The following is a 15708-nucleotide window of genomic DNA, read 5'->3' as shown; positions in this document are numbered from 1 at the left end:
AACAATTTAAATGAAGCGAAACGACTATTTTCAAGTATTTAAATAGTTTCACTTACCTTTATTTTGTCCGTCATCTTGTTTGGGAAAAATTGTGCTTAAACATCTGTGGGTTTCATTGTTCACGAGAAGAAATCTAAAAAGGATTGAAAAAATATGAAATTATTAAACTAGAGAAGAAAGAAAATAGAAAAAAAAATATATGTTACAATTTTCACGAAAACTTTCACAAAAAGCATTTCATCTAGCTTCTTTTTTTTTTTTTTACACAGTGATCACCACTTATGTTAAAGAGCATCTCTCCTCTCTCTCTCTCTCTCTCTCTGGCTCTTTCATACTCTCTCTATTTTCTCTCTCTGTGTCTCTATTAGATAGTAGATCGAGAGAGAGAGGGAGAGGGTGGGAGGCGGTCAGAGAGATATTTTTGTAGTTAATCCACGTTGCAGGAAGTGACGTTTCATCTAACCGGATGTCATGTGATGCTACGTGGCAAGGTTGGTGAAACGTTGAGTCTCTCAGAAAATGCCGAGCCGAGCAGAAGTCTAAAATGGTTCTCTCCTAAGTAAGGGGGGAGATGCGCGCCCCAGACGTGGGACGTGGTAGGTACCCACAGTGGAGACCATCGATGGCGGCATCTGCAGATCATGCCTGGGAGAATAAAAGGTTGAAAACCCAACATCTGTCTTCATCTTGTGTATTCCGGCGAAAACAGCAAGAGAGCTCCACCCAGATGAAGACTCTCCCAGAGCAGCGGAACCAGGTATGAATATTCTTTAATTCAAACACATAAATACTCAACAAGCGTCCTAACGAGTAGACAAATGGTTTAAGGGATCTTGGGTCTCTTAACACTCGTAATATCTCTCTCTCTCATCGTCGTAAACTTCTTCTCTTCAGTAGTAAAATGGACACGTCATCACCAGGGTACCAGTATCCCTCAAGTAAAGTGTCCAAGTCAAATCCTCTTCTTCTCCCTCCCTTATGTAACACTTATCAAGGCCCGGAAGCCACTCATGGATAAGGGTTATTGCAAGTACATTACGTTAGTGTGGAGATTTGATGAAGTGTTTACTTAAGGGGGCGGTTCATTAGAAATTTGCTAACATTGGACTTGAAGACATCCAAGTTGTAGTCTGGAGGGAAGCAGGCAGACAGAACAGAGTTCCACAGGCGTGCAGTTCTAAGAAAGAAATTTTGTTCATGGAATCCGCGTTTTGATTTAGGCACAGATAAAGAGTGGGGCAAATTTTTCACAGTGGATTCAGCTAGACGGGCATTTTTCGTGAAAGATTGGCGAGGGTGGACCAGAGATTGGAGTTCAGACGAGCATCTGCCATGGAAATAACGATAAAACAAGGACAGGTTCGCAACGTCTCTTCTGTGGGAGAGAGGTTGCAGGGTAGAGAAAAGGGCATCCCCCACTAAGCCACAAAGTCTATTTTGAACTCTGTCAAGGCAGGATAGGCTGTTTTTAGCAGCTCCTGCCCAGATATGGCAACAGTATTCCATCCTTGGACGTACTTGGCTTTTATATAGATAGCTGAAACCATTATCAATAATTTCCCCCACTATTTACCTGTGCCTAAACATAAACATAGATTCCATGAAAAAGGCTTATTTTTTAGAACTGCACGCTTGTAGAACTCTTTTCCGTTTGCTTGCTTTCCAGCTGACTACAATTTGGTTGTCTTCAAGTCCAACGTAAACAAGTTCTTGATGAGCCGTCCCCTTAAATAATCCAATTTACCAAATTTCCACTACTAACGATATTGTCCCATTGACTACTGTACACTCATTAACCTTTATCCTCGAGCGGCCTCCAGGCCTTGATAAGTGGTAACTCCTTTGTAAAAAAAAAAATGTTGTACATTTACCTGTTAAAAAACAATGCTTACTTGGGTGTTGAATACATGTTTCCTTTTCGTGTATTCAACACCCGAAGAAGGTCGCAGGTTGCAGCGACCGAAACGTTGTGCTAATAACACTTAAGATGAGAAAAATTGTCCGATTAATCAGAATAATACAAACATTTACATCTCATCTAAAAATTCAGAATTGCATAAACGTGACTTATTTAAGTTATGAAGCAATTTGATTGAAGCAATTTAGCTAAGGCAATGTGGTTGAGGCAATCTGATTAAAGCAAATCGACTGCAATTTTCTATTTGAGAACGTTTCTTGCTTTTACTAACATAAAAAGATGGCTGCATGAAATCTACATTTCTCTTGTGTTACGTTTTCAAATAAAAAGAGATATCTTCACGCCTTTTAGTAAATAGAAAAAGCTAAAAAATAAGGAAACCAAAAAGATAGGGAGAGAAAAAAATAATAAAGGTGTAAAGGGGAAAAATATAAAATGTACTGGAAAAGAAAAGTATAAGGGGGGGGGGGGGAATAATAAAAATAATTTTAAAAAATCGATAATAATTTATTTTAATATAAAAAACTGTAAAAAAAAAAAAAAGAAAAAAAAAAGAAATGTTTTTTCCCTGTAGAGAACTGAACTTAAATGATGGATCACAAACGAAATATTACAGGGAATATATCCTCTCGAACTGAAGAATATGTACGGTTTATTATTGCTTTGACATTAAGAAAAAAAATCTCGCTTTTCCTATATCATGTTTTCTACTATTAATATTTTTTTAAGGAATTATACAAAAGTGTTTGAATCCTGAGATTCCTTTTAATTCTTTCGCAATGACTCTTTAACCTTTGCGATAGATTTGTCAATGTGAAGAATCATAGAATGCCCCAAAGATGATCAGTTTTGGATTTCCTTTGCTGATACCTTAGCATTTGAATCAAAAGATCCACTTGTCAATGTCAAGTCATGATATCAGGATAAGAAAATCACGCACAGAATACAGACTATATATATATATATATATATATATATATATATATATATATATATATATATATATATATATATATAGTATACGCTCAATGAAATTTCATAACTTTATAGATTAGTAAAGGCAATACATATTATTCAACCAATAACAAATATGCTCACGTTTATAGAGCCATACACGTTCTCCTTCTTTCTTTCCTGTTTCACTTATATATATATATATATATATATATATATATATATATATACAAATACATATGTACACATATATATGATGATTGCAACGTCTTGTCAGACGAGTGCCACTCCCTCAGTCACTGAAAGTCCATGAGCCTGAAGATAATCTTTTTTTTTCTTTTAGTCCTGCCAGCGAATACAGACGCTCAAGCAGACATGACATTGAAGACGGTCCTTGGTATACATACATATATATATACATATGTACACATACATACACATACATACCCATAAACATACACACATTCATACATACATACATACATACACAATACATATAACACATAAATACAAACATATACGTACACGCATGCACACACATATACATACATATGCATACACATATATACAAACATATACAAATGCATACACACATATACATACATATTCACATACATATGCGTACACATGTATGTACATATACATACATAAACATAAAGTTACCTACATATACGTACACATACATATATATGCACTTATATGCATACATATATATGCATATATACATATACATACATACACACAAATATATATATATATATATATGTATACACATTCAAACACACATAAACATATATACATAAAAAATAAATGAATAAATAAAAATATATATATACATACATATACAAATAGATATACATACACATACATATACTAATACATATATTAACATACATACATACATACATACATACACACATATGCATATATAGAATGATGGCAGATCAATTATTACATGCTTCCAGCATTTCAGGGCTACACGCGTGACAATTTTTCCATCACCACCAACAATTTCTTATAGACAAATGCCTGAGGAAGTATCTATACAAAGATGATGTTACAGAGTTTTAGCTTTGTACGACAGCTAAGTCTCTCTCTCGGTTCAAAATGTTGAGATCCAGCAACAAGCATGGGCAAGATAGCCAGCAACAAGTCAAACTGCAGACCAGCTTAATGCGGGTACTGGTCTCCCGCTTTTATGGTTTTTTTTTTTTTTTTAAATCAGAGATTTACTTCACCCAGAGGGGTTGCCTTAACAAGGTTTTGGGAGTACTCCACCCCACACACACATAGAAATAAACATATACACGTACACATACAAGCATGCATACATACAGATGCATGCAAACATACATACGCAAGAACAAACACACATGACAACATGCACATACACTCAAACATGCATACATGCACACATGTACATACATATGCACATACACGTACATGTAGAATATACATGAAGGAGTATTCATGATGACAATGATGATTGTTGTTACGAATAGGTCAATTCAACATGAATAAAACACACACACACACACATATATATATATATATACATACACACATATATATGTATGCATATATATACATATATGCATACATATATATACATATATGCATACATATATATACATATATATAAATATATGCATATATACATACCACATAAATCACAGACGTGGTTCAGCACAAAACCCTTTGATAGACTTGATATATCTGTGAAGATTTTTCTTCGGATATCACGCTTCATTTTTGCATGATCTTTTGTTTTCTATGCAAAGCTATCACAGCTATGATAAACCATGGAATACCACCTTTTGCGATCTTTGGAAGTACTCTCCCAACATCAAAAACGAGAGCCTTCAGATTATCCTTGATGTTGTCTTTAAAGTGTTTCCTTGGTTTATGTTGTGGACGTTTTCCTTGTATAATTTCACCATAAAACAGGCGCTTTGACAATCTGTCATCCATCCTTGTCAAATGTCCAGCCCACCTCATTCAGTTGCATATAATCAACTTTTCGACACATGGTACGTCAGCTCACATGAGGACATTCGTATCAGGTGTAAAAGAGTTCCACCTGATGCCCAGAATGTGTCTCAGAAATTTCTCATGCACTCTCTCCATGACCTTTATGTGTCTACCATAAGTTGTCTAGGCTTCAGAAGCATAAAGCAGAGATGGTAAAATACAAGATCGATAGACACTGATCTATTGATCTTTGTATGAAGGGTTATACCTCTGTCAGATCATACTCGCTTCTCTAAGCTACCAAAAGCCTTAGTGGCATGCTGCATCCTATAGTTGACCTCAGCATCCAGGGTTCCATCTCTGGCAAGAGTGCTACCCAAATACACGAATATGTCAACCACAGCAAGCCTCTTGTTGTTGACAAAAATATTTGGTTCCACATACAAACTACTAGATGGAGGCGTGAACATGACCATAATCTTCTGAGTGCTAATAGTAAGCCCAAAAGACGCACAGGACCCTGAAAACAGATCCATGATACCATGCATATCTCCCTCATCAAGGGCCACAAGATCAGTATCATCTGCATAGAGCAATTCACGAACCAGGTGCTAAAAGACCCTTATAGAAGCATCAAAGACTTTACCTGTGGTTCTGAAACACAAATAAACACCCAGAAAACAATTCTTTAAAAGCATAGGAAAACATGCAAAATAAATAGAACGAAGTGTAGGTGTTGGTATATCACCCTGCTTTACATTATTATTAACTGAGATGGGTTCTAATATCCATTGAAGTTTAGATGAGCCTTCATATTAGTGTGGAGCTCCCTGAGTAACCACAGAAATTGAGGTGGGCATCCCACTTTTCTCAGAATTGTCAATAGGGCATTACTGTTTACTGTATCAAATGTCTTGGTCAAATCAACAAAAACCTGATGAAGCGGAACACAGTATTCATTACATTTCTCCTTCAACTGCTGGGAAGTGAAGATCTTGTCCATGCTTCCTCTGCCCAGACGAAAGTCACTTTGACTTTCTGGAATGACAGACGGACAAATATACTTTAACAATCTATTGAGTAGAATTTTGAAAAATACTTTGCCAACTGCTTCCAACAAACTTATCTCATGAAAACTCCCACAGTCGGTCTTAGACTCCTTTCCCTTTTACAATGATATAAGAATTGCATTAACCCAATCCTGATGGATCGGAACACCCCTCCAGACATCAGTAATAAGATGAAGAATTTCATGAACAAGCTTATCAATCCCATGTAAGAGATTTCCACAGGAATACCATCAAGTCTTGGGGCCTTCCCAATATTTACTTCCTTGATTGCATCTCTAATTTTATTCTCAGATGGGAACTCAGACATTTCATGGATAAGCTTCTGTTGTGATAAAAATCCATTAATGACGTCTTCATCAACATTTGAGAGGTTGTCAAAGAGATCAGAATAATGCTCATCCAACGAAGGAGAATCTTGTTAGGATCCTTTATAGTTCCATTACTTAAGAGTAGGGGAAATGTTGGCAGTGCTCGAGGACCAAAGGCTTTTTTAAGCAAATGGTACATACGTTTGAAGTCTCTATGATCAGAGGGCATCTGGAATTGGTCGGCACGTTTAGCCCACCACTGATTTTTAAATTGGAGGAGTCGCCTTTGGGGAAGACCTTTGTTTGCTTTAAGTGACTGTTCGAGAGATTCCCGATTTTTATGTGAGGCAGATAACATTTTATGACGCAACTGACTTTTAGCACTCAAGAGTTGAGTTATTTCAGAATCATTATCATCAAACGAATCCTAATGAGCGAAGCCAAGAACATCAACACTCATATCATAGAGTGTATTTTCAAAATGTACCCACAATCCATCAAAAGCAGTAGAATTAACTATGGATCAAAGTTTTTCATGTACATTTCGATCATCCAGTTCGGATACATCAACCCGCATGGGAATCTTAACATCACCCGACCTACACTTCCTCCTTAGACAGAAGTGATCTGTGCTGCATTGAACTCCACACATGACACGCACACTACAAACTTCTTGCAAATCTGCCTTCCTGGAAATGATATAATCAATCAAGTGATCTTGTTTTGAACAAGGATGGGTCCAAGTAAACCTATGGACTTCCTTGTGAGTGAAGAAAGTATTACAGATAGCAAAGTCAAACTGAGTGCATAGATGGAGAAGATGCAGACCATTACTGTTGACCTTACCTACACCAAACTGGTTGAGTGAGTCCCAGGTGTTATGATCCTTGCCCACCCTTGTATTGAACTCACCCATGAGTAAGATCTTTTCAGATACAGGAATAGAAGAAATGGTACGGCTGAGATCCTGGTAAAACACTGTGATTGTGTCTTCATCATGACCCATGTTAGGGGCATACACAGATAAAATCTGCTGTGTGCAAGAGGGAAGCGCATCATCATAATTCTGTCTCTTACACAGATTAGCCGTTCAATCCTCTTCAACAAATCAGACCACACTGCAAAACAAATTCCACCTTCTCACCTCAGCCCCGATGATTTTTCCCTTCCAGAAAAAGTGGTATCCCAAACCCACTTCCACCAATTGATCTTCATCACTCAAGCGTGTTTCAGACAATGTTGCAATTTTCTATGCTGTACCTAGCGAGCTCTCTTGCAACAATAGCTGTTCTATGCTCAGATCTTTCACTATCTAATACATCCAGCAAAGTTCTCACATTCCACGTAGCAACAGTTAGGTTATTCCTCTGCTGATGAAATTTTGATTTTTTTTGTTTAATAGTTTTCAATTTTATCTTGTTTCTCCTGCAAATATAGAGCAGCCGCCGACTGCAAGAAGCTGACCAGCTAATAAAAGAGTAGACAAATTCTAGGCCCCTTTCCTAAATTCATGAGGACGCTCAGACACCAGATCATCCACCGAAGTTGCTTCCACCCTGTAAACGATTTAGTTGACAATGTAAGATAAATCACTGGCCGCCTATGTGCAGATTTGCAGCAATGCACTTCCAGCCCACTAACCCTGTACACGTCACCACTCACCTATCACCATCAGACTTTTTAAAAAATTTTTTATTTTTATTATATTTCGAAAGCTATCTGCACATGATGATCGTGACACAACATGCTTGTGCTACGCATATTGTACCATCTCGAACCCTACCACTGATTGTACAGAGAAAAACTGAAATAGTGAGATGACTGAGCAGCGGCAGGGTGTGCATGTTTTATTATCATGGAGTTTATTCTCTCCGTCAGTTGGACATATACACACATATAAGCAAACAAACATGCATATATATAATATATATATTAATGAAAACAAAGGGATGTAGTGTTTATCTGATATACGCAATGGTAAACTCACACTAATATAAATAACATTATTTATATATAGAAAATTTAATCCCAACCGAATTAAAAAAGCTCAATATGCAATAGAGAGTAGAGCTTATTATAAGAGAAAGAAAATTAAAACTATAAGTTGAAATTTACAATCAAAATTTATTATTCGACTGAATACTCAAAAAAACAATTTACAAAGTCCTTATTCCGCAGGGTTTCAAAGAATGCTATTCTTATTATTCAGCAGAGTTTCGAAGAATGCTATTTTTACTATTCTTTTCTTTATGTCCTCTGACGAGAAGAATAATAAGAATAGCATTCTGTGAAACTCCGCGGAATAAGGACTTTGTAAATTGTTTTTTGGAGTATCCAGTCGAACAATAAATTTTGATTGTAAAGTTCAACCTACAGTTTTAATTTTCTTTCTCTTATATATATATATATATATATATATATATATATATATATTGCTCCCACAGTGTAGTAACACTACAGAACTTGAGAGGAAGACTAACAGGTACTACACCTTGCTCATAAATGACCTGAAACTATGCAAGGCAGAAGCGTTCATCTGCCTAAGGTGTTATGTATACCCGCATACACACATATATATGCATACATACATACATATATATATATATACACTCACACATATATACATTTGTATATTTTGACAGCAAGTCATTATATATATATATATGTATATATGAAATAAAATGGAGGTGGAAGGACCTGGATACTCAACGTTTCGCCCGATTTATGCGGGCTTCTTCAAGAGGGATGGTCATTGAAGAAGCCCGCATAAATCGGGCGAAACGTTGAGTATCCAGGTCCTTCCACCTCCATTTTATTTCATATCGTCGGATTTAATCCAGCTCAACAATCATATGTATATATATATATAAATATATATATGTATATAGTAGTAAGTTATAAAAATATATGTGGCAATTAAGCTATGCAGAATATTCCGCGTTTCATTCTCATGAGAATTTGTCAGGTTTATGGATAGGCGAGAATGAAGCGCAGAATATTCTGTGTAGCTTAATTGCCATATATATTTTTATAGCTTACTACCTAGCTCTACCTATGTATTGAGCACTGTTGAAGTGAATACTGAAAATTTACGCATAAAATTATATTTTCATATATTAATTTATGTGATAAAATTAAGTATATATATATATATATATATATATATATTCAAGCACGTCCCATTGAACAAGACAGAGTTATTCTTTTTTCCGATTTTCTGGGTACTTTTCAATTCGCCGAGCATTTTTTATTTTATTTCAGTTGACATGTTGTATAAAATGGCGCCCAAAACATGTTGTTCAGTCATATTCTTCTTAAGCGCTTTCTATCAGTGTGTCCGATTATCATCAGGAGCGATTGTTGTTGTTTTCTTTTCCTTTGAGACTTGGTGTATTTATAGTTTTTTTTTGTATATTGGTTATAAAAGGTGGGTGCAGGATGGGTAGGGGCGAAATATTTTTATTTTTAATTTTGATTTTCTTATTTTATAGTTTACTTATTTAGTTTCTTGTTTGTTATAAAATACTGTTAGTGTATTTGTCTCGGTGTTAAATGAGATCCGGTTAAAAAAGAGGCTGTAGTTTTTTGATAACCCCAATATATAATAATATAATAGCATATAATATCACAAAGACAATCAATAACATTATCCAACCATAACCCTAACCCTATATACCTAGTAAATACTGCATAAAATCTACCATCTATCATCGACTTCATCAACCTCCTAAAATTACCCCCCCCCCCAAATGCAAAACTGCATCCCTCAATGCCGAAAACCTCTTTACTAACGCCCCTATAAATGACACAATTGAAATAATTCTTAATCAAGTATCCAACCACAATACAATACCCTCTCCAGCTATAAAACCCCAAACCCTAGAAAAGTTACTATTAAAATGCACCACACAAGTTCCCTTCACTGACCCTTATGGGAAAACATACATCCAAATAGTTGGCATTTTAATGGGGTCACATCTAGGCCCTACATTCACAGAATACTACATGATCACCCCGAAAACACAATCTTCTCAGATAAAAAAAAACAAACAAACAAAAAACCCCACTATCTATGCCTGATATGTCGACGACATATTCATTGCAGCCGAATCCGTAAAAGACATTAAAAAGCTCAAACTAAACCTAGAAACATGTTCTGCCCTCAAATTTACACACAAAGCAAACATAAATAGCAAAATACCAGTTCTTGATATATTAGTAGATTCAAGCAATCCTACTAAATACATAACATAAAAATAATAATGCAATACTCTTACTCAATTCTAAGTAAAAAAAAAAAGCCACCAAAATCTTACTGCAATTCTTAACTTTGTACTTATGTGAACTGGGAATATCTTACTTAAAAAACATTAAAAATTAAAACGTAAAAGACTTTAAAATATTAAAAAAAAAGAGTTAAAAGTGTCTCTCTCACATTGGCCCATGTATTGCAGCAGTAGTTAAAAAACACCAGGCACAACTGTCCCACTGACATTCACCATTATTATTTGATACCAGATATTGAATACAGGATATGTTGATTTTATTTGTTGATCCTTCTACCGCTCCAGAAGATTTCTCACTACTGATGCAATTCTCTATCTATATAAAAGCCAAGTACGTCCAAGGATGGAATACTGCTGCCATATCTGGGCAAGAGCTGCTAAAAACAGCCTATCCTGCCTTGACAGAGTACAAAATAGACTTTGTGGCTTAGTGGGGGATGCCCTTTTCTCTACCCTGCAACAGAAGAGACGTTGCGAGCCTATCCTTGTTTTATTGTTATTTCCATGGCAGGTGCTCGTCTGAACTCCAATCTTTGGTCGCCCCCTCGCCAATCTTTCACGAAAAACACCCGTCTAGCTGAATCCACTGTGAAAAATTTCCCCCACTCTTTATCTATGCCTAAATCAAAACGTGGATTCCATGAACAAAGCTTCTTTCTTAGAACTGCACGCCTGTGGAACTCTGTTCTGTCTGCCTGCTTCCCACCTGACTACAACTTGGATGTCTTCAAGTCCAACTTTAACAAATTCCTAATGAACCGCCCCCTTAAGTAAACACTTCATCAAATCTCCACACTAACGTACTGTACTTGGAATTAACCCTTATCCCTGAGTGGCTTCCGGGCCTTGATAAGTGGTGACCACCGTGTAAAAAAAAAAAAAAAAAATTATGTGAATAAAAATCTTCCTTATAAAATCTTTGTTTTTTAAAATTTTATTGCAAAGAGGCTTTATGAGTAAAACCTACAATTTTTTATGATAGGTGTGCTGTACAAATTTAAATAAACTCAATAGTGTGCCGCCATGTAAAAAAGGTTTGGAACCACTGATCTAAATATTAGAAATTATTAATCCTTATGGGCCGTGACGGTGGTTCAGACTGACGACGTGGATGTCCATAAAAAAGCACTTACACTTGGGATGTTAGCAACCTTCACGTGGTTCCTCCCGTAAGTACCTGATGTCGTTCTAGAAAGAATTCCGATTGAAAAAAATATCGGTGAAACCAATGCCCACAATAGAATCTTCGGATTCATACGGTATGCTGATGATGATGACGGTGATACTCAATCGTTATCTAAAAATTCCGAACCACAATATCATCTAGATCGTTAACGATTTTATGTTTTGCAAGAATCATGTAATTTGTTCAAACGTTTGTACTGATTAATCTTTGTTTCACGGCATGTTTTTTTTTGTGGTCTTTAATTTGTTTAATGCTTTTTAAATGTTTTTAATGCTTTTTTAATGTTTATTTATTTATTTATTTAGGTAATGTTTAAACATTGGCACTGGTGGAAGTACAAACACAATAAATATAAGTTTAATTTTACCAGCCATTTACATTTTCAGTCCAGGGAGTAGTGGTTGTGTGTGTACTGACTCCAGAGCATTGCCTTGCCGGGGCTGGTGGTGCGGGATGAGTGACTATAATACTCTTAAGACGGCACTGCCTCTCCTGGCTTCAGCGAAAGTTAATCATAAAACGATATCCATGCAAATGATATTACATGGTATGATGATAAAGATCTCATCTGGCTTGTATTACTTATATTTATGCAATCCGAGAAGAGCAGACACGATAGAGAAGTTTTTTGATTGGTTAAAATGTTTAACCAATCATATGATTCTTTTTCTTTTTTTTTGTAATCATTTCAAATATTTGTATTTTCTTGTTTTGTCTTGTATTTGTTTTGTTTTTATTCGCATTGATTGTATTTTTTTTATATTGGACTTTATTTTTTTTTAATTTATTTTTGTATTTATTTTAGATTTTTAAACTGATACATAATAAAGGACATGTGGCGACCTAATCACGAAATTATTCCTACGAGAACGACTGATTGCCTACCCTCTTTCTTTCGCTTCTTTGTTGGAATTTGCTTCCCTCCTCACTCCCCAAAGAAAGGAAGTTTTCACAGGAACGTGTAAACTCGAAGTATTTTCAAGCAATGAAAGCCGGCATTAAGTTAGAAACTTTTACAAAACAAACAGCTAAAATCTAGAGGCATAAAATTCTCAGGACTCCAGAACGCCTGTTCAACATTCTTCGGGTTGGAGGAGGTGAAAAGTACTTAATATATGCTTTTTTCCATCTCGTGCACACCTTCGTACACACCAGCAAGTCAGGTGAACAGAAACGAATTGCTACTTACATTTATAAATGCATTAGCAAGAACAAGGTAAATCGACACACACGCATACACAATGCCACGCTGCCAAATACTCACATACGTATATTACTCACATACGAACACATTCTTTGCATTATGAACAGTTTTGAATTGTGACTACTAACCTCAATTTCTTCATCAAACACATGTTTGTATAAATGACTAAAAATAACTTTTCTATTCTTATCTCTTGTACAAAAATGTTTGTTATAGAATTTCATTCTTCTCAATGTTTGCATTTGCAAAACGTTGTTTATATTTTAGTTAGGTATTCTCTCCATATTTAATTTCCATTATATATGTATATACTAGCAAGCTGACTCGACGTTGCCCGGGATTGAATGATGATCGACGAATATTTCACCATCCCATATTTTTATTGCCATCAAAATCGGTGAAATCGCCCATTTTTCAAGCAAATTGATTAATTGCTCTAGTTGGGAATCCGTCGTGGTGCACCAGGAGAAAGCTCACATGCTTTCGCAGTGACTTAGTTTACAATACATTGTAGTCTATATTGCACTGTAGAGAACCTACTGTTGATTTTATAAAATTATTTTTATATATAATAGCTTGAATTAAAGTTTAAAACGCAAAAGTCAAGTATCATGCTTCAGTTGTGCTCTAAAGAGAAAAATACATTTCGAACGCGCCTTTGTCATATCAAAGAACCTAGTGTAGATTTTATATGTTAAGCCCTTCATCTTGTGTGGTAATAAAACTTTTGAAATACACTTGTGATGTTAGGCTGTGTAAGGTGTTAACTTTTGTCAAAACCGACTGTTCCTTCTTTCATCGGATTATTTCGAGTATCGATACTTATCGAAGACATTCTGATACAAACTTATTTAAGAACACCGCCAGACACATACAGTACCCTCGTATGAGATTTCATAAAAACGGCCTAGTTGTTTTCGTGTCCATAGGAACGAACTCACAGACACACAAAGTTCCTTATATATATATATATATATATATATATATATATATCCTTCATTTTTTCCATCGCTAAAACATAACTTTAAAAGGATCCAATATTCGAAATCATTTAAATAATCCCTGGTTTCTTCAACATTGTCTTCATTTTGAGTGATGTCAAAAGAGACGGAGCCAAATATGAACACAGATACTACACTATGTCCCAATTTATATTAATTAATAGTGTGCTTCTTGGCCAACTCCAAAATGCTATCGTCATCCAGAACGGCCTCTACCAAGGCCAGGGATTATGCCACAAATGCATTTGTTACTTTGATGAATAAATACCAGGCATGAAACAGACAATTCGTTGGAATTAATTCGATCATAAAGAATAATATATAAGGTGCGTAAGCTATTTGAGAAGATTAAAAACATTTTTATATTAACGAGTCAACATTCATCAAAGCTACAGCGCACTCGAGGATAAGGATGCTAGTACACCTACCACTAATCTCTAATCCATGTCGTCTGCATAAATGTTGACGAATTATCTTAGATAATGATATAGGAGATCGTTGATGACGGTGAAGAGATTGAGGCCTAGGGTGGATATTTAACAATTGAATCCCTGTTTTGAAGTGATCAAATACAGTATTAGGAATCATTTAAATAATCCCTTGTCTCTTCAGCATTGTATTCATTTTGAGTGATGTCAAATATGGACACAGATACTACACTATGTTCTGTGGCCTTGTTGGTACCTTGTTCAAACCTTTTACTCAGCTACAATATAATCCAAGTCGGTTTCATGTGTGGGACCCAGTGCAATTAGAGGGTCGGGGTCATTTAAAAACGACAGATACTACACTAAGATCGAAATTTTTATTATATATATATTTCGAAGAAAAAAATGACAAATTAAGCTTGAGAATTATTTTTACTTTTGGGGAATATTTATTACTCTTTCGTCAACTGTCTTATTCTTATTTATTCCCCTTTTTTTTTTAAAAAAAATCTTTTTCACCCCAAACGGGACATATTGCCACTTGGAACGTAAAGGGCCTACTATTTGGGATCGTGTCTGACAGGGAACTGTGGGTAATTGAGCAGCGAGATATTTTTTTACATTACATTTAAATTTCTGTTTGTCAGTAAAATTAGGAAAGCAGAAAATAGGGACGAAAATTCCAAAGTCTAACATTTCGGGAGAAGAAATATTAGAACAAAAAACTTTCCAGCGTCTAGGAATCTCAACAGTGAATGGGTGGGATTTTGTTGCTGTTTGTTGCGGGACGAAATCCTTATTTGTCATAGAATCGCATTGACTGCGATTCCAATAGCCATAATAACTCAGCAAGGGCCCAGCAGAGTGACAAGTGTGTACAGTCCGGAAACTTTATGATATCGGCTCGTATCAAATTTTGATTTGCAATAAGACTGTTGTTTTTGAATCGTGTTCAATCGGTCTGCGATGAAATCTTCTGATTAAAGGGCATTCTTAATTATTAGATCATTTACAAAGCGATCGTTATTCGTTATTTATCATCGGTTTAATCATTGCGAGTCCTCTCGTTAAACCGTATTTGGTATCTCCGAGTACAATTATTATTTATTCTCTTGTTTTTTTTTAATGTTATCATTAATAACGTTGAAACTGTCTCTTGTCATACGTTTGCGCACACATTCTCCGCCTCCTCCTCTTCTGATAGCGACCATTTTTTTTACTTCAGTTTTTATAACCGATGTTTTTTTTGTTTTTTTTTTCAAATTATTGTTTTTTTTTTTTCTTAATTCATCTTTGGCCCTTTTATTCAGCCGTTTTTAATGCATTCTTTTTAATTTTCTTTGAGTCTTTTTGTGATATCGTGTATATCATTATTATATTTT

General features: G+C 35.4%; 1 protein-coding gene across 1 annotated transcript in view; it reads right to left on the bottom strand.

Moving 5' to 3' along the window:
- Nucleotides 1-15708, bottom strand: part of LOC145252800 (protein fuzzy homolog) — an 809960-nt gene that overhangs the window by 207247 nt on the left and 587005 nt on the right. Inside the window, exon 4 of the mRNA XM_080112756.1 lies at nucleotides 57-133. Coding sequence (XP_079968882.1) covers nucleotides 57-133 — 77 coding nt within the window. The remainder of the gene's footprint in view (nucleotides 1-56; nucleotides 134-15708) is intronic.

The sequence above is a fragment of the Euprymna scolopes genome, chromosome 29, assembly GCF_053919585.1.
Source record: "Euprymna scolopes isolate OS-2025 chromosome 29, ASM5391958v1, whole genome shotgun sequence".
NCBI lineage: Eukaryota > Metazoa > Mollusca > Cephalopoda > Sepiida > Sepiolidae > Euprymna > Euprymna scolopes.
The sequence above is the reverse complement of the archived record's forward strand: the minus strand, read 5'-3'. Positions and strand labels throughout refer to the sequence as shown.